Source organism: Onychostruthus taczanowskii, unplaced genomic scaffold (assembly GCF_017590055.1).
Source record: "Onychostruthus taczanowskii isolate IOZ18803 unplaced genomic scaffold, ASM1759005v1 scaffold1, whole genome shotgun sequence".
NCBI classification, from domain to species: domain Eukaryota; kingdom Metazoa; phylum Chordata; class Aves; order Passeriformes; family Passeridae; genus Onychostruthus; species Onychostruthus taczanowskii.
Window position 1 is genome coordinate 7,197,807 of NW_024496525.1, and position 18,948 is coordinate 7,216,754.

The 18,948-nt window shown below is 43.6% G+C and overlaps 1 protein-coding gene across 2 annotated transcripts in view; it reads right to left on the reverse strand.

The window, feature by feature from the left end:
• Window positions 1-18,948, reverse strand: part of SMOC1 (SPARC related modular calcium binding 1) — a 160,316-nt gene that overhangs the window by 110,537 nt on the left and 30,831 nt on the right. Inside the window, exon 1 of one of the 2 annotated variants that reach the window (XM_041410525.1) lies at window positions 14,568-14,753. The exons of the other annotated variant lie outside the window; for it this stretch is intronic. Coding sequence (XP_041266459.1) covers window positions 14,568-14,672 — 105 coding nt within the window. The 5' untranslated portion in view covers window positions 14,673-14,753. Of the gene's footprint in view, window positions 1-14,567; window positions 14,754-18,948 lie in introns of those variants that run through there. 2 annotated transcript variants of the gene reach the window in all.

Below are 18,948 nucleotides of genomic sequence, written 5' to 3' on the forward strand. Positions count from 1 at the left end.
CTTCCAAATGGGGAAGATGCAAAGCCAGTCCCTACCTTTGGATGTGACAGCCCTGCCATATCAAAATTTTCAGAGGCTCTTCATGAAGCCAGAAATGAATAGCATGTAGGTGCTTGAATTCATGTAGGATTTAGCACTCAACTCCCTGCCAGAGAACCTGCATCTATATTCCATGATCTGAAACACCTGTAGCGTGTAGACGCTAAAACCCCAAAGAACTTCAAGGTGATCAGGCTTTCCACTTCCTTACTATGAAAGTCACCCTCCATGATTCACACACATGCCTACAAAGCAGCTGTTTGCAAATTGTACAGAACTGCAGTGCTCTGGAGGTAAAGGCATTCATACCGAAAAAACAGAGTAACACATTCAACCTGAAATCTACATTCATATGGAAACAGAATTTGAAAGTACTCAGTCAATTTGAGGCTACATCTTAAAAAATTAAAAGCAGAGATTAGAACTTAGGCTAGACAACATCTTCTCTGATACTGCTTAGGTGTACTGTCACCTTTCACAGGGAAACCACATGGGGCCTCTCCTAGATATCCACACTGCCTTAAAAAGGACTGAAGCAGGACTTCAAGGCACAACTAGTTTGACTGATGTGTGAACTCCATGCTGGTGGTACTTTCAGAATCAAAACCATTGCTAACTCTGCTGGGAGCTTTGCAATCCAAGGCAGCATTGCAGAAGCAGCAATGCTGACTCGCAGGGTAGAGCCTTGTCTCACCACCTGTATTGGGTTTACATGGCAAAGTTTTGGTAGCAGCTGCAGAGGTGGTCTCCCTGAGAAGAGAGGGGGTGCTCTGTGCTGGACACAGCTGGCTCCATACCACACCCACTGCAGGCCAAAGAGCAGCCCATCAGCCAGGCCGACAGTGCCTCTGAGAGCAAACCTAAAGGGCAAAATGTCACATGGCATGGGGAGCAGGGCGGGAAGTGAGAAGCCACAGCACAATCGAGATCAATGAAGGAGTCTTTGGTATCAAAGTAGAGATTCCTCTGCAGCTCACAGAAAAAAACATGGAGGGGCAGTATTGCCCTGCAGCCCCTGGAAAGACACCCCAGCACAGCAGGCCAGCATTTTCTGAAGGAAGCTGCACCCTCTGGAGAGGCCATGATGGAGCAGATTTTTTCTGGAAGATTGAAAAACCCATGCTGGAGCATAGGAAGAAGTGAGGATGGGTCTGGCAGCTGGGCAAGGTCAACCAACCACACAAGCAAGGACAAAAGCAGAAACATTTCCAGTTTGCAGATTCTAGGCACAATCCTCATACTCCAGCCAAGAACAATCCATGCTGTTTGGTCCAGTGGATAAGTTGGTGCTTGCTCATCATTAGAGGTACTGTAGCATCAGTGAAGCTTAAGAAATACAGGGATGGTCTGAAATCTAGAAAGGCAGTTTTCCCTGGCATAAGTGAATAAACCAGAAAATAAATCAACCAAGGGAAGGAACAGGGAATTAAGTGAATGCAAGTGAATAATTAAAGTTCTGTTTAATTTTGTCACTGTCTGACACCAACTCAGAGATTTTGAGCTATCCTGTTTTTCCAGAACTGTTGACCTTTTTATATTGCAATAACCAAAGTGGATTACAAGCTTCAGCTGAGACAGACACTTGCCAGATATTCATTCAGCCCTTCACAATTGTCTCTTTAGTATCTTGTAGCATTTGTTGAATCAGTGCCATTTGAGCTTTAAAGTGGGATGACTTTATAATCTTACTCAATTTCCACAAAAACTTTCCCCAAACAGGAATCACATTTGAAGGGAAGCTTCTGACAAAATCAAGCTCACTGTCTGAAAGCAGTAAATCCAACTAAAACTGTTCAAGCCAAGCAGATTCTGCATACAGCACTAGATATAACATAGATGTTGCCCTATAACACATCTAGAAATACTTCCCAAGAGTCAGCTGTAAATTCTAATTATCCCCAACTGAGAACAAGATGTCACTGGGTACCATCAACTTCCTCCCCAATGAATACTTAAGATAGAGGCACGTTGCTCCTAAAGTAAGGGGAAACTTCATAGTGCTTTTCTTTCACTTCAGGGATGTGAACTTCTAAGCCAAGTGTTCAAGATGAACAAGAAGCAAGGGCAGCAGCTTGATAAGAGTTTCAGTTAAAGAGTGGATACTGCAGCAGCTGCTTCATCAGAAAAAAACAAGGTCAGAGCTGGGGAAAATAAAAGAAAGTACTCCCTGCACTTTGCATAAGAAAGACTTCCTCAAACTCAGTCCTTCTCCTGTTTTAAGAGGTTTCCTCTATTCAAATCCATCAAATCCTCATTGCAATTTAGTACAGGTCATCAACTAAACAAGTTTCATCAGTGTCAGCATTTATAAATGCTGTCTTCACTTAGTATCTTGTTGAATCCAGTTGTGACTACATTCAGATGTTTTGTGTAAACAATTCCTAGCACTGGTGTCAATCACCTCACAATAAAACAGATGCCAAGAGAGTCTTGTATTTTTAAATCAACATCTGCTAGTGAAACAAAAGCCACTAGCAAGTCCCACTAAAGCAATTTTAGATAAGTACAATTCTACCCATCTGAACACTGGCATGAGATTTAACAAGATTATCTCTTCTCATTTGATCCTAATTGGTTGCCTTAGGAAATGCATGGATATGCGTGAACATCAGTGTACCATACAGCTTGGCTTAGGCTGTTTGTGGTAATCCCTAGGTTTGCTTTCTAATAAATACTAACCAGAGACAAGCCAAAGATAACACCCTATTTTGTCCTCTCAATCGGAGGTGACCTCATCATGTCTATAATCAGCCTTCTGGCACTTCCTGAATACAAGTGCTTATATTCTCCACAGTTTCATGAAAGGTAAAGACAAGGAAAGAAGTGAAAGTCATTTTTAGCTTTTGCTCTGACATGCAATACTTAATCGTTGCCCTGAAAGAATGGTTATATCTTTATAAGCAAGTTTATCAATGCTGAGCAAACTGAAGGAAAACATGTCAAGTGGAATATACATGTAGTTTAACTTGATTTACTTGCCCCAGTGATTCCAAAGAAAAGCATGAATTCCTGAAATTGGACACACCTTTACCAGGAGGAAGGCTTCAGGCACAGTTCAGCAAAAACTACCAAGTTCAGAATTGTTCTCCCACTCCTGAATTGTCCTGCCTGAACAGAGGCACACCCAGGGAGTATATATCTTAGAGGGAGTGAAGCAGATTTGACAGGAGTCTAGACAAAGGAAAAGCTAGTCAGAAGCTATTCTGTCGGTGACACTATTAATGGGCAGGCTAACTTGGAAGTAGCTATAGCAGAAGCTTTCCACTTAAGGTCAGATGTGAAAATTTCCTTAACAAAAGCAATAAAGAGCTAAAAGTTGCATAGGATACCTGAGAAGGTTTGAAGTTTAACAGCAGGAACAGTTTCTATAGTAAAATATCTACCTTTTATAAACATGGGGGGAAAAAAGAGCTATGCCTCTGTAGCTTACTATTCTTTGCTACAGAGAAAAACCTGCCTAGAGTTGGAGTTAATATCTTTATTTGGGACTGTCATTCACTTAAGAGCATACTGTTGCTTGATTATTTTTATCAGACCTTTGTCTTCATATTGCATGAGGTTCTACTACTGAACTCTCCCTAATTCTGGGACATCAAGGGCCGGAGAAAAAGTCCCTCGATTACGTGAAGCAACTGTGGAAACATTTTGGATTTTGTTTGCCAACAGAACTAGCAGCAAAACTTGAGGACTTTTAGGTAAATTCTTAGAGTTCCAACAGGAAACTTAAAAACTTAGTTTGCTCATGACACTAGCTATTCAAGCTAGATCCGATTCTCAAATCTTTGGGCTCAAAATGTACTTGTCATACAATTGGGCAAAATCCAGAAATGTTGAGGGACAGGTTTTAGGAATACTTAAATTTATTCAAGTGTGGTAAATTTTTTTCCTCTCACTCAGTTTCAGTACCAAAAAGCTCCTAGTGTTCTAGAAGATATACTGTGTTTTTCTTAAGTTAATTACACAGGCAAAACTCGATTTGGAAGTTGGGACTGACTTTTTTTTAAATTACTTGCATGCAAGAACCACATACACACAAACCAGGATAGCTTCATCCTCCTAGGATAAAAGCTAGCAGCTACACATCATACCTGTTTACACACCAAGAGATTTTACAAAACAGTGCAAATGAGTTAGGATGCTTCATCCTATGGGTGCGTTCAAATCCAGATTAGAAACCTGCAAAACATACACTGCAGTATGCTAATGAGCAACAGCTACTTTCAGCTCCAGTACTGCTGCCAAAGCGCTTCAGGTGAAGAAGCACTTTCCTGGAAAAGAAAAGCTTAACTTCTCTTCACAACCCAGCTAGTTTGGAGCTCCTTTAGGTACCTATTGTTCACAATAAAAATCCTGAAATTTATATAGTCTCACTGACAACTGAAGAGCAAGACAAGAAAAGCCAAAGTTTCACACCAATTGCTTTCCACTCCCTGTCCTATTCACCCTCACGAGACACCTTATTTTAGTAACAAAATGGCAAATGTTTACCTTGTCCAGTTATTTAAAGCTCTATCAGCCACCTTAAATTTAATCCTGATTTTTCAGGGTATACATGACTAATAGGTGAGCTGGGAAGTTCAGGAGAGCTCCAACAGCTAGATTTTAACAACTCTTCACATTTTAAGAAGGGTAATAGCTTAGGTGACAGCTCAAATCCAGCAAAGCACAATTTTTTTCTACTAATGCATTTGTTACTTCAGGGGAACTGAGAAGAGGACAAAGCCTGACAACTTTGGAAAACTTAAGTCTTCACCAGCTACAACCAGTAACGTCCAGATTACTTCAGAGCCAACTAGACTACCTCGATGTACAAGTCCTTGGTTTAGAAACAGAAAAGCACCACCAAGTTGGAGCATAAAGCACTTTCTTAGTTCACTGTGAAGAGAACACTCAGCTCCCTGGAAACTCCTGAAGATGAGCACACAAAACAAAAACTTTGGGCTGACATACTGCCCTGTACTTGTAGACAACGGATTTAACACCTAACAAGATAAAGACCACAAAAGACAGCTCTGACTTTCAAACCTAGGGGTACGATCCCTGCTCATAAAAATTCTCCCTGCACCTATGCAATAACAAAGAAGGAAAGACAGCCCATAGACACACCAACAAAATCAGGGGAATGCTAGTGTAGCAACCCTGATAAAAAAATCATAACAAAATTCTTCAATGTTCACCCCCTTTACAGAAAGCATGAGACACGTCAGGTAGCACAGCCACCAGCCGCCACTGAAATACCTTATTCCACCACGAGATATTACCTATCCAGATAAGCAGCGTCACTTGGCCATGACTTCAGATTTTTACCAACAAAGCTGCAGGATATCACCTCTAGAATAACCTGCGGCCTTCAGGTACAGCAGCCAGAAGCACCATTCTCTTACAGTCAAAAACTAAACCCCTGGACAGCTATATGTGTGCAGTGCTTTTAAGAAATCCTATCCCATGGCAAGCACTTTCAGAAGTTATGTTAAAGCTCTAGTCAGACAGATTTCTGCATCTAGCTTCATTTCCAGGAATATTTCAGATGCATTGCAGCTAACTGAGGGCAAATAACACCACCAGCTGAAGCACTGAGAATCCAGTTGGCTACAGTTTACTACAACAGCAGGAAGATATGGCAGCACTTACAACCAATCCCTTACCTGACAGAACTCCAAAGCCTTGGCTGCAGATACTGGTATTGTTTTTAATTTTAAAAGGTAGATCAAGTTCTTCTAGATTTACATATTTTGAGGTTAAGACACAGAAAGGGAAATAAGTCAAGCTAACTTCCAGAACTGTGGAGCAAAAAAATTATTGCATTAACACCCTGTTCATTTTACACATACCAGATTTCTATGTTAAAAATAATTTGCTTCCACTAAGCCTGAGATGCACACACATTAAAATTCACATTTCCCTACAAGTTTGGAGTTGATAATACTCTAGTGTTCTGGATGCATACACATTTTAAAAAGCTGATTTTGCACACAGCCTATCTACTTTTGCAACACTTGTCTGCTTACTTTTAAGGGCAAAGGAATAAGCCAAATGCAAAACTCCAGGCAGAAGCCAACAACAGTTACTGCCATTCTGTATGGTAACTAAACCCAAATCAGAAGCAGCTTCTTGGCTCAGACAGAAACTCCTTTATCTGGCTAGTATCCACAAACTCCAACTCATTTAACATCCTCCACTTGGAAATTACACCCAAGAGCTTCTGGCTTTTTAGTTCTTAACTTGCACCTAGTTCCTCCACGTATTTGTTTAAGCCCAAGTGTAGAATGCATATAAATCTGCTTCAAAGAAATGGGAAGGGAAGTGGTTTGATGTACTAGCTAGAGTAGGTTCTTTAATCTTCATGCTACTCAAGATAGCCTATGCTGCAACAAAAGATTACCATACTACATGTTTCCTACTAGCATGTATATGGTATACACAGAAGCAAGATCTAGAGATAGTGTACATCTGGGCATTAAAGGATACCACTACCTCCACCAGGTGTTTTCACCTAAGGATGCTTCCTTATCTATTTGATTCCTGGTTCACTCCCCCTCCATACCATATGTGGTCACACTGCTTCTTGCGCAACCCACAACAGCCATAGAATCTGAGACAGTTACCTTTACATTAAAGCTGTATTGGATTGTTTTAATTTGTTGGAGCATCAAACCCTAAAGTATTAGCATTACAACTGAAGGATCATGTGATCTTATATTTTGGGTCTCTATATAACCAAAGAAAAAGTTGTTAATCAACTATTCTGGACTCCATGAAATTATAGAACAAGCACTATTCCATGCATCACAAGCCTACATACAGCAGCTAAGTTAGTGGACTTTGCTCATCAAAAGGCAGAATATGGCTTTCTTATGCAATTCAAATGATAATTCTCAGTCATGAAACAGGGAAGAGAACAGGGATGGATAACATTTTCCACATTCCTTCTAGTCTGTGACCCAAGCAATGGTAACAGAGGACTGATGGCCAAGAGAAACTCTGAAACAGAATCTACTCACTAAGTGTTTGGAACCTCTCCTCCCTATTTGAGGATCAGCACTTCCCTCTGGATATGATTCCAACTATCATTAACTGGACCAGTGGCCAAGAAAAACCTCAGAAAAACAAGTTATTTCATCTGTCCTACTTCCCCATCTTTCTTATCCCAACACACCTTCCCTTCCCCTTACTATAACTCTTTCTATCAGAGGCTCTCCCATGAGAAAGCCCTCACTTTTTTCAGCCCCTCAACCCCATCTTTAATCAGCATCTCAGTGGCACAGAAAGAGCATGCTTCTTCCACACTGAATAGGGTAAAATTATATTATTTTAGTTCATCAGAAGACTCAGAATGGAGAAAAATTCTATTAGGCCAATGCTCTTATAGCAGTGAATCAAATTTAACTTCAGACTGACAAGGGCTGCCACGCAGCCTACAGAGCCAATCTCAACAGATTCATAGAACAGAATCTCAATAGTCTATGCCTTGCACAGAAGGAATGTTGCACACAAACAGTCTGCTTCCTTCCCCTTAGCCACTTCAAGTCAAAGTGTACAGGGTGAGGCAACCCAGTCTACAGAACCCTGGCACATGCTCTATACTCAAGCAGTGAGCAGTACGGTCCTCTGCAGCAGTTACTCGGGTACAATGCCCTGCTCACATTCATTCATTTCCTTCATCCAGAGGCCACAGAACTCCAGTGCCAGCCCCAGAGGGGAGTCCAGGTGCCCATGGCAGAGCAAGTTATCTGCCTACACACACCAGTTTCTGTATGACTTCCTCCACCTGCATGAAGACTCTGCCAGCAGCACTGGTGGGTTGCTTGTCTAGGCTTCGCTGCCAGACTCCGCTTGCCAAAACCCTGAGCCAACCTTTAATGATGCAGCCTCTGTTACTATAGCAACTAGTGTTATTTTCCTATCTCTAGGCACAGACCTTGGGGGGAAGTACTTAAGTTTGTTCTCATTTCACACCTACCACTCGCCCGCTGCATAGCTACGTGCCACTCCAAATGAAAACCTCTGTCAGTGGGCCCTCAAAGCAGCTGGCCCAGCCACAAGCCAGTGGGAGGCAAAAATGCACAAACCCAACATGCAGGCATATCCTTCTGAGCAGGCTACAGCTGGGAGACCACCAGTGAAGAGTTTGACAGTCCAGGCAGCAGGAGGCTTACAAGGCCTTCTAGGCCACAGCTCTAAGGACAGACTCAGAACAGAAACATCTGACAGTCACAGAGTGGGTCAGGCTGGGAGGGACCACAGTGGCCCATCTGGTCCCACCTCCCTGCTCAAGCAGGGTCATCTTAGAGCAGCACGTGGCACAGGACTGCATCCACACAGTACTTGAATATCTCCAGTGAGGCAGACAAGGCATCCTTCCACCAATGGTGTTATTCCAGGCTGCTGCTGATGCCTTGGCATCATCCAGTCAGGCTCAGGCCGGTCTCCAGAGTACCCGAAAGTGCCACACAGCCTAGAGAGTGAATCCCTCCATAAACCAAAGCCGGTTTGCTCCATCATCACCCACAACCCTGCAGGACTGTACTTTCAGCATGAAGACCTTCTACTCAGACAGCACAGGCTTCCCTTGGAGCAGCTCTGGAAGAAAACCGTAACAACTGTATTTGTTGCCTCAAGTTTTTAAGAAATAGCATTGGTCAGAGGGCAGGCCCACTATATGAGGCAATGTTTTCCTCACCGAACAAGCAGATGACTCTTTTCTAAAACCCATGAACATTGTTAACATTATCTATATTGTTGGGATATTGCAGCATCCCACAGGAGCCTAAGTTGCATCAGGAACCTACTTTAATAAAGAGAAAAAACATCCAGGATATGAGGCATGAGGCTGGTTTCAAGGTAAGGCCTTATCCTGAGAAAGCTGCTCTCAGGCTGAAGAGCTGCTGATAGCCTGTATGAGGCCATATACAAAGAACTATTTTGTATGGTGGGTGGTTTTCACTGTCCTGAATAAAACTTTACACCCTGGTGTGACTAGCTATCTTTCCTGTTGTTAAAGCTACAATGTCTCCTCCCCTCAACAGAAAGAAAGAAAAAAAAAAGCACGCAGAGTTGCATTCTTAGTCAGTGTTTTGGTGCCAGAATACTTCTTCCTCATACCTACAAGCAGTAAAGTCATCACACACAGAAAGCTTCACATGGTTCACATATAAGCTGCTGAACACAAGTTGTGACTGCTCATGTGAGCCAGTCAGAAGAGGCAGCCAGTTACATACTACTTCCATCACATCCTGGTAGTTTCTCTGCATAAGCAAACATCTCACACTGACCTCCCACCTTATCCAGAAAGCTCCAGCATGGAATAGATTCACCCACACCAATGGCAGCCTTCCCGGTTAGAGCAGGAACTTCACAAACAAGAGCTCCTCACAAACGAGCATAGGAAGCTTAGAGTCCCACCAATGCAATGACAGTACTTAAGCTTGTAAGCTTCATAGTTCAGGTCACAACAGCTGCTACTCTGCCAGAGTAGCATGAGGACCACAGCAGTAAACTACTCCCACTGCTGCCAGGGGACTCTGACAGGAAGCCACCACACTGTCACACAGGATGCTTAAGTATGACAGTCAGCACAGCAGCCTTGAGGGATCAGCTTTAGTTCCACCTGTATTGCTTCCACGTTTAGCTTTTAATGTTAGCATAAAGCTTATTGTGTAACACTTAACTGCGCTGTCAGATGTGCCAGCACCAGAAGAACTGGGATTCACCAGCCAAGTAAGAGACAAATGGGGTTTTGTTTGTTTGGGGTTTTTTTGACATAGTAATGTCGCAATTAGTTTGAGATGGCAGGATAAGAACATCTAAGATATTTAAATAGCAGTATTAATATTTTAGAGCTACTACACTACTGAAATGAGTTTACAGTCATCTTACCAATTGCTTCAGGCCATCTGGAAATGAAAGAAGCCAAGAGAGCATCTGCTCTGCACTGTAAAGATTACCTTAGCACACTAGAGCTAGAAAACTAGAAAACTAGTCCAAGAGGTTATCATTGTAGGTGTTCCACCAGCTACAGCGCTTGCTGCCACCACCAGCAAAAATACATGAGCAGCTTCTTTTTCTGTACTTAATCTTTTGCGGGCCAGAAATCTTTCATTAACAGCATAGCTCATTAACATGAGTGGGAATATTCTTGTAGCCAACTCTGAAGCTCAGGCAGTTAGAACACCAACTCTAAGACTACACAAAGCAAGTGAAATCCTACATTTTTCTGTTTAGAACAGGGCCTGCTGTTCCAATAGAAACATAATGTTTTAATACTTCTCCACACAAGAACTAATCCTGTTCTTCAACACAGTTGCATACTGTTTAAAAAACACAAGTCAGAGCAGTTTCTTTAGTACACGTAGAGGAATTCAGCTAACATTAGAAGTCTAGATAGGAGCAAGGAGAAGGAGAAATAAGCAACATAGCTTGTTTTGGTTGGGTGAGGGGTGTTTTTTATGCAGGTAGAAACTCTAATTATATATGGAGCTATCTGTTTGCCATAAAGTAACAAATCCGTCCTATCTCTTTTCTAAAGACTTGCCTTTGGGTACTTGTTTCTTCATTAAATTAATCCCTCCAATGGTAAAGAAATCTAAAAGCACTAAAGTGCTTCACTCCCTAGTTACTAGTGTAGACCTTTGCAATGCAGAGTGGTGATTAAGCTCAAACAAGCAACAAAATCCAGTCATTGAAAACCTGTCCTAAAGTTCATTCTTCTGTTCTATACTCCCTGTGTATGAAGCTCTCTGTCTCATATTCTTATTACACATGCTTTTGTAATTTCTTACCACTATAAAGAACACAGAGTCCTTAATTTTGGTATGCTGCTTTGTGGAACCCTTCCTGTGGGGCTGCAGTGAACACAGAGCAGAACACACTCCTTGTGCCACTCCTGCATAAGCTGCAATGCTGCTGCCTCCTCCCAGAGGGGACAACAAAGCTGCAGGGGCCTTTTCAGCACTTTTTACCAAGACTCTTATTTGGTGTTCTAGCTAGTAGCCAACTGCAGTGGGAAATTCCCAGTGCTCTGTGGCACTCCAATTTATGCACTGGAATCTGTGGTAGCATCACAATTTTGCTATTTACTACCTTCCTTTGCTATTTACTACCTTAACAGCACTGAATTGCGAGGTCCTCCACTGTCTCCAACCAACACGCCTTTCAGGGGAGGATATGGCACATTCCCATGCATGAAATAGGAAGAACATTATAGTGACTACCCTGTCCCCTCCTATCATCTTTTAGTCCTCTGAAGTCACTGGAGGGGTGCAGGTCCCCAGTCTTCCAGAAATCCAAGCCCATTCATAGGACATCTTTTGACTTCTGCAGTCACATTATGTGCCTTCTGCAAGCATCCACCACTTCTCTGTGCTAGTATTTGTCATTACTGCCACCAACAGTTCTCTGCCATACATGAAGTTCATAATGGTCAGGAGTTATACTCAGGAAACAGAGGGCCAACACAGATCTCTCCCTGAACTAGCAAAAACAAAGGTCACACTTAATTGTCCAGATGGAGGAAAATGAAGCTTCGTGGCACAATCCATTTAATCTGCTACAAAAGAATTCTGCTAAATGCACCACACAGAAGGAGGTACAAGAGCCAGCCTGGTCAAGCTCCCCCATCTATCACTTCGGGTTCAAGGAGAGGGGAAACAGCAAGACCTGGCTTGTCCCACACCCCAGATCTCATGCCAGCAGAGAGGAAGAGGCACACAGGAAGATAATATGAATAGAAAATAAAGCCTGATTATCTTTTTCCAGAAGGTAGCATTCTTCAAACAGACATCTTTCTAGTCCTACAATACTCTTTTGAGCTACAAAAGTAGAAGTGACCAGGTGATTGTGTAACACAGCAGAAGCTTTACTAGAGTCTGTTAAGTGAGGAAACAAGTCACACAGCAGCCTTGGGCTGCCAAGTTATTTCTAGATATTAGAAAGACATAGATATTAGACTTCCTATGGGGCTTCACTGGGGACAGTTGTTATTAACTGTCATTGGGCAATAGCATATATGCAAGAGCCAGACATTTCCTACAAGTCACTGACACCAAACCTAAGGAATTTACATCACTGCTCATAGTTTCACTATAACAAGAAACAGCAAGCTTCATACACCTTTTGAGAGCCAGAAGTTCCTCAACAGACCTGTAGGTACTAGCTGCACTTTTAATTTACCTTGGTATTCAAGTAATTATCCTCAACTCACTTAATCTGAAAGTTTCATCCCTTACTGGCACAAGAGATGTAGATACACCTATTTCTCTTCGATACCTCTAGTTTTTCAACATTTTCTGCAAACAGTAGTAGCCATTCTCTTCTGTTTATGTATTTAGTAACAGTACTGGCTGCCTATCTTAGAACACTACAGTAGCAAGAGAATTGCAAGGAGGAAGATCGAGAACTTGATTCAAGCATTATTGCTGGTCATTTGAATTCACTGAGTAGGATAAAAAACTGTTGTTCATCTTTAAAAGAATTTCAGTTTGCAAATATTGTAGTTCTAGCACTTACCATACAGAAGAGAGCACGAAAGAGCAGGTATCACACTTAGCACTTGAACACCTATAAGGTCAGATCCCCAGAACTGCAACACTGACACCTGGCCAGGGAGACTTCCTGACAGGAATACACTCTTGATCACAAGTCCACACGAGAAATACATACTGGTGTAACCTGGTAGTCATTATTTAAGAAATTAATAATAAAGTATTTTTGTTTTTATTGGAACCTAAAGTTGGCCACATTTATACTAATGACAACTTTATTGGCAGCGTCTAATTGCTGCAAGAAATGAACCTCAGGGGCTTATATCAATCAACCTGGTTGCAAGCAAGCAAACCAAACTCCTCAGCTTCACATTACTCTTTGAGGGGCCAGAAGACAGATTTCATGAGTAAGACATCCTGGAAATATACAGCTTTCCATTTAAGAGCTCATAAGTTAAAACACTAAGTTAAAACTTTAAGGCATATCTTCCAACATAACTACAGATGTTAGTGTTCACAGCTGATATTCTCCCCAGTCATGAAGGAAGAAATAGCAAAGTCAGTTTACTTACTTCAAGCAAGAAGTAAATCAGTAGTCCTTTGTATTTGGTTTCCCACTCCCCTGAAGTAGCTCCCACTCCAAGACAACACAGCACAAGGAGCAATTAAACTGCCTTATAAAGTACAGCACAAAAAATGGTATATATGAAAACTGTTTGTATACAGGCTCCTTGTACAATCATGCCCTACTATCAGGATTTTTTTCTCTTGTTTCAATTGCGCTTCACTAAAGCAGTCAGACACTGGTACTGATGAAGACCAATGTCATCCAGTGAGACTCTTACTTACCACCTTTAAAGTTCCTCTCTATTTGAAATCACTCTGATTTTGAGGTTTATGCTTGATATCAGGTAATAAAGATATATGCATAACCCCCCTGTGTTTCCTGATCTTTTAAAGCAGGTCTCAGTAATTTATGGCACACACCAGTTCTGACTTAGAATTAGTGAGATCAGAACTAACAGCTGCTGTTACACATCTGGCCATAAAAGAGGCTACACAGCACAGCTGAACACAACAACATCAGTGCAGCCAGTAGTGTGCTTTCCATAGCTCTGAGAAGCATTTAATAGCCTTCATGGTCAAACAACACTTCCATTAGAAAAAAAAAAAAAAAAAGAACATTTCACTAAAGTCCCTTGTTGTCATACTTTGGCCAAGTAGGGATTTCAAAGATTCCTAGTCTTGCCTAACTATGGTCTAAGTTAATTAGGTACTACACTTCAAGCATTTTAGATGGCTGGGTCAAAAATGCACATGGCCAATGCATCCAACATGCCAGCAAAGTGGTAAGTTTGTTCCACTTACCCAGAGCTATGCAGCAGCATTGGCTGAAGAACAGCTACTGTTTTGCAGCTTCATAATTGAAAACTCTCACGCTACTCCGTAGTGGAGCTGCAGTGGTAACACTCACTCACTGGGAGAACCATATTTAGAAAAATATTGGGTTCTCCCCCAGAGCAATGTAATAGTTTGGTAAGTGAAATGAACAGCTCCAGTAAGAGTCAGGCATTGTCAGATTTTAAAAAAAACAGAAAAAAACAAACAAAAAAAAAAACAGAGCTAGACTCCTAAGACTCCTACAGGGAGAAACTTGGTCTGAAGGGATCTAGCTTTATTGGAAGGATTCATTTAATCCCTGCTAGGGAACATAAAAAAAGTCCTAAAGCTATGTGCTGGAAACAGGGGCTACATTAAATGCAAGTCGAGCAACATAAAAACACAGCCTGCCAACCTCCCCCCTCCCGTGTTTTTCTGCAATAAATACCAACAAGTTAATAACCGGTGTATGAACTTCTCGCATGCAGCCGATACCCGGCTTTTAATAAGCGAGCGGGGGAGGCCCTGCCGAGGGTCTGCGCCCGGGGGCGCGGGGCCGGGGGCGCTGCCCGGCGGCCGGGGCTCCACCTGCGGCGCTGACAGGGCGCGGGGGCGGCGGGCCGGGGCAGGGCGCTGCAACCTGCCGCGCCGGGGCGGCAGCTCACTTACCCGGGGCCCCGTGGCTCGGTGGCTGCGGCCCGGCGGCAGATGCACCAGCAGCAGCGCCAGCAGGAACGGGCGAGCCCCCGCGCTGCGCCAGGCCCGCGGCATCATCGTCCCTCGGGGCGGCGCGGCTCTGCGGCCACCAGAGGCGGCTCTCCCGGGCGGTGCGGCGGCACCGGTCCCGCGGCAGCAGGTTCCCCGCCTCGGCCATGGGGATGCCCGTTATAAAGCCGCGGCGGGGCGGGGCCGGCCGGCACTGACCGCGCCGTGCGCCTATCGCCGTGCGGCCGCCGCCAATGGCGGGGNGGCGGGCGGCGGAGGGCGCGGGGCGGGCGGCGGCACCTGGAGCCCTCGGTGGCAGCTGGAGATCCCTGCGGCATCTGGAGCCCGCGGCGGCCGGGCGTGTGTGCCGGGGCCGGGGCCGCGGGGTACGGCCGGCACTCCCCGCGGGGCTGCCGGGCTGCGCCGCCCGCCCCAAAGCCATGCAGGGCAGAGCCGGCCCCAGCCCCGGGCGGGGGCAGTGACAGCTGAGCCGTGCAGGCGGGCCGGGCTGGCGAGCAAGTAAATCAGGCACGGGAAACCACCGCAGCGTCCACAAACCGTGTTCATTTGGTCCTGGCTCTGCGGCCAAGGCTGCTATAGGAGCAAGCTCGTGTCTCACGGAGCGCAGATGCTCGTGTCACCTCCGTGCCGAGGTATGGCTGAGCTACAGCCACAGTCTACCTCTCCCTGAAGAACTTCCTCTGCTTTCCCAGCTGCACAAGTAACCCCAGAGCCCATTGCTTTGTATTGCCCAGCAAATCCTCCAGATCTCGTGCAGGTGATGTGTTCAGAGTCTTTGGTAATACATGCCTTGCATCTGGGAAAATATCCCAAGTCCAGGTTTGGTACCGCTTGAGATGACAAGCCCTTAGAGACTGGATGCGGGTCCCAGTTCGTCCAAGCACCAGGCACTCAGTAATGGGAAGTTTGGGTAGAAAGTGAGCATCATCATACAAGTTAGTGCAGCTGTGGAGCAGAAGCAGGAGGAGCGGGGAAAAATGGAGATACGTTTACCAGCAAGGCCCAGTATCTACAGGCATGTCTAAAGAGGGAGCAATACCATGGCACTGTAATGGCAGCAAGCTGTAGAGCGTGAGCATTGGAGGCAGCGAGTAATACCAACCCCTCTACCTGACAGAGGCACTGAGCAGTGGAGAGATCTTGTGAACTAGACTGGCTTGCATTTACATCAAATCCTTAATTTTCAAATTACTGGCTTGAGTTTGATGGAGGGCAGGGCAGAGGCCCAACATACTGCAGAGTAATATACATGGGAGGTCATTGCTCTGTATGTAATAGTGATAATAACCTTTAGGTAGGACTGGTTTGTGGTGCTTTTATGGAAACACACAAAACATGACATTTTTTCACACAGTGTATTACCTTTATTTACTTAGTGACCTTGCAAGAGGCAATACTCACACTTGCAAAAATTCCCTGGAGTGTATCCGCTAGGTATGGGGAGGGGCTGCTACACCCACACAAAGAACCTTGTTACACAGTAGAAGTCATGTAATTCTGGCATCTTATCAGAGCAAAGCAGACTGGTTAGGTATAGCGGTTGCTTTAATCTTTCTTTTCTTAAAAAAAAATAAAATAAAAAAAATCAAAAATGCCAATATGTAACATTTTGTCATTGGCCTAGACAGGATAAGCCACTTGTTACTCACATGGAGCTCTGCCAGTATTCATTATTGTTGGCTTACAGATTTCTCTGGGACTCCAAAGACAGCACCCCATACAAGCATACCTTAGTGCTAACCCTCACCACTCTGCCAGCCTGGTTCTAAGCTTTGCCAGCTCTTCTCTAGTATGGCCTGTGGTACCCTCTGATTTTCCATTTCAAAGTCTGTCTGATCCACACCTGAACATATGCCATTCCACATGACACAAGCAGAGAGACCTTGAAAGGAAGAGGAGGGGAAGAGCTGGGAGATCTGAATATGAATGTCCTTGTGGATATCAGGATCAGCTTGGTTGAGGTTGGGCAAGTTATGCCTGTGCACACCTGAACCTGTGAAAAGACAGGCAGAATCTAGTATGGTTTTGTTGAGGCAGTGATCCCGCCACTGAAGTACCACATCACCTCATACTTAAGTCTTGATTAAATTCCAGTCCAGATAACAATATTACCCTTGCCTACATTCTCCTCTCCAATTTCATAGGGGGATTTTTGCATCTGACCTATTTTGTGTTTTGCCTTCATGTGTTCTTTATCACTTGTACTTTAAACATGAATGCTTTTCTTTGGTGTATTTTTCACACATAAACACAAGGATCTGTATGCTAGATGTTTGTTACCACCATGAAAAAGTAATTGTTTTCTTAATCCCTAATAGAGAATACAAGCTACACTGGAAACATATACACCAATGCCTATGAGGCTCTGACACCAGCAGCACCTTAACACCAAGTTCCAGAGAGGGTCAGAAATTCCCAATTACAGAAACCTTTGGCCCCTTCATTGTCAAAGCTGTTCACAGCCTTGCCACATGTACTCCCAGCCATGGCCAGGTATTTCTCTCTAGTGAGAAATATTTCCCTTGTGGATAGTAACAGCCTTAGTGCAGAAGAGACTTCATAGCCTGGCCTATGTATCACCACGAAATTTTACTGAGCTGTTCCAAGCCCAAAAATCTCAGCAAGTCACCATTCAGGACGCTGGAGGGATATCTAAGCTCTGTTTAAAGACACCATTAAGACACAAGTCTTTCCCAGTGGTCACTTTCACTGTTGAAAATGTGTGCCTAACTCTTTGGCACACTGTGCCTGGTACTCTGGTTTGTATAGGTGCACTTTACTGGTGTGTCATCAAAGAAAAATCTAGGTAAATAGAATAAACTACAGAAACAGAAAGCTTTGGGCCATTAAATTGTCTGTTGTTTGTCTCAGGTTGCTGGCAAGTAGGAAGTGCCTGCACTGGGCATCACTGGCATTGCAGAGATGTTGATGAGCCAAGAGAATGCCATTGACCAAACATAAGAGGAATTGGACACCTAATCTTCTCACTTGAACTCTTCTGAGAAACCCTGCCATCACTCAGAGCACCAAATACTGCTGGCACAGAGCCACTTCAATCAGCAATGTCTCAGTAGCAAACTTGCCCAGAGTCTGTAACTAAAAACCACAAAGAGAGAGGAACACAGACCTGGAAGAGAAGTTGTTCTTCATGTCCAGGCATTTGTACACTGGGTCCAACACATGGATCCTTCAGAGGAAGATGTAAGTTGAGCCGTAATGAATTCAGCTATGCAATGCTGGTAAAGTAGCACTGAAACTGGTACCGCTGGGGCTTGTTGTGTACATGAGATACAGCCTACGACTTGCACCTCTGAGGACTTACCCCAACCTGTGCCCGTCTGTGTTGATGATTAATATCTTGTTGCTATGGTGCTTGCATATCACATGCATCACCACAAACTCACGGCACAGGACGTGTATATTGGTGGTCTTGACAGCTGTTCAGGGAGAACTGTTTGATTACTTTGATTATTTGCCTCTGCTTCTACTTGTCTTGTCCTCAAACAAGTTTCAGAAGATCACTGTCCTCTTTTAAACAGTACTGGCACTCAACCATCATGTGATTTATCTGCCACAGCTTCCATCAGGGCACGGATCCCCTCTTGCACATGTTTAGTAGAAATGATTATTCAGCTTTTAATAGAGAATAATCTGCAGCCTCCAAATATGATGCAATCGCTTTTAGGGACTAATTTACTGTTAGAGGTTCTTTTTTAAGTCAGTAGATGCTAAAATCATTCCTGCAAGAGGTTTAGATGTCACTTGTCACAATTTTAAAAAGAGGTAGAGAAGAACATGGGAAATTTGCTGTAAGATTTGTTTTTGTGGGTTGTAACAATACAAAATTTAGAGCTTTTTGTTTGTTTGTTTGGGTTTTTTTGTTGTTTTGGGCACAAAATTTAGAGCTTTTTGTTTGGTTGGTTTTTTTTGTTGTTTTGGGGTGTTTGGTGGGGTTTTTTTTGGTTTTTTTGGGGTGTTTTTTTGTTGGTTTTTGTTTGGTTAGTTTGGTTTGTTGGTTTTTTTTTTTTGTTTTTTGTTTTTTGTAACTTTGTGCCCATTGAATTATTTGGATGATTTTAATCAGAGAATCATCCATTGCTGCCAGGTCTTAATTGTTGAGAACTTGCAGTAGCAGAATAACCTTTTCTACTATGCTGACACCTGCAAATCTCCATCTAGAGGCAAGTTTGGGGCAGTCCAGAGAAAAGACTGAAAAGCCACAGCTGAGCACATTCATTACCCTATGAAGAACAGCAGAAACCACAGAAAGAGAGAATCTGTTCAGTCACCCTAAAATGGAATGGAATACAATTTCCCCAGCTTC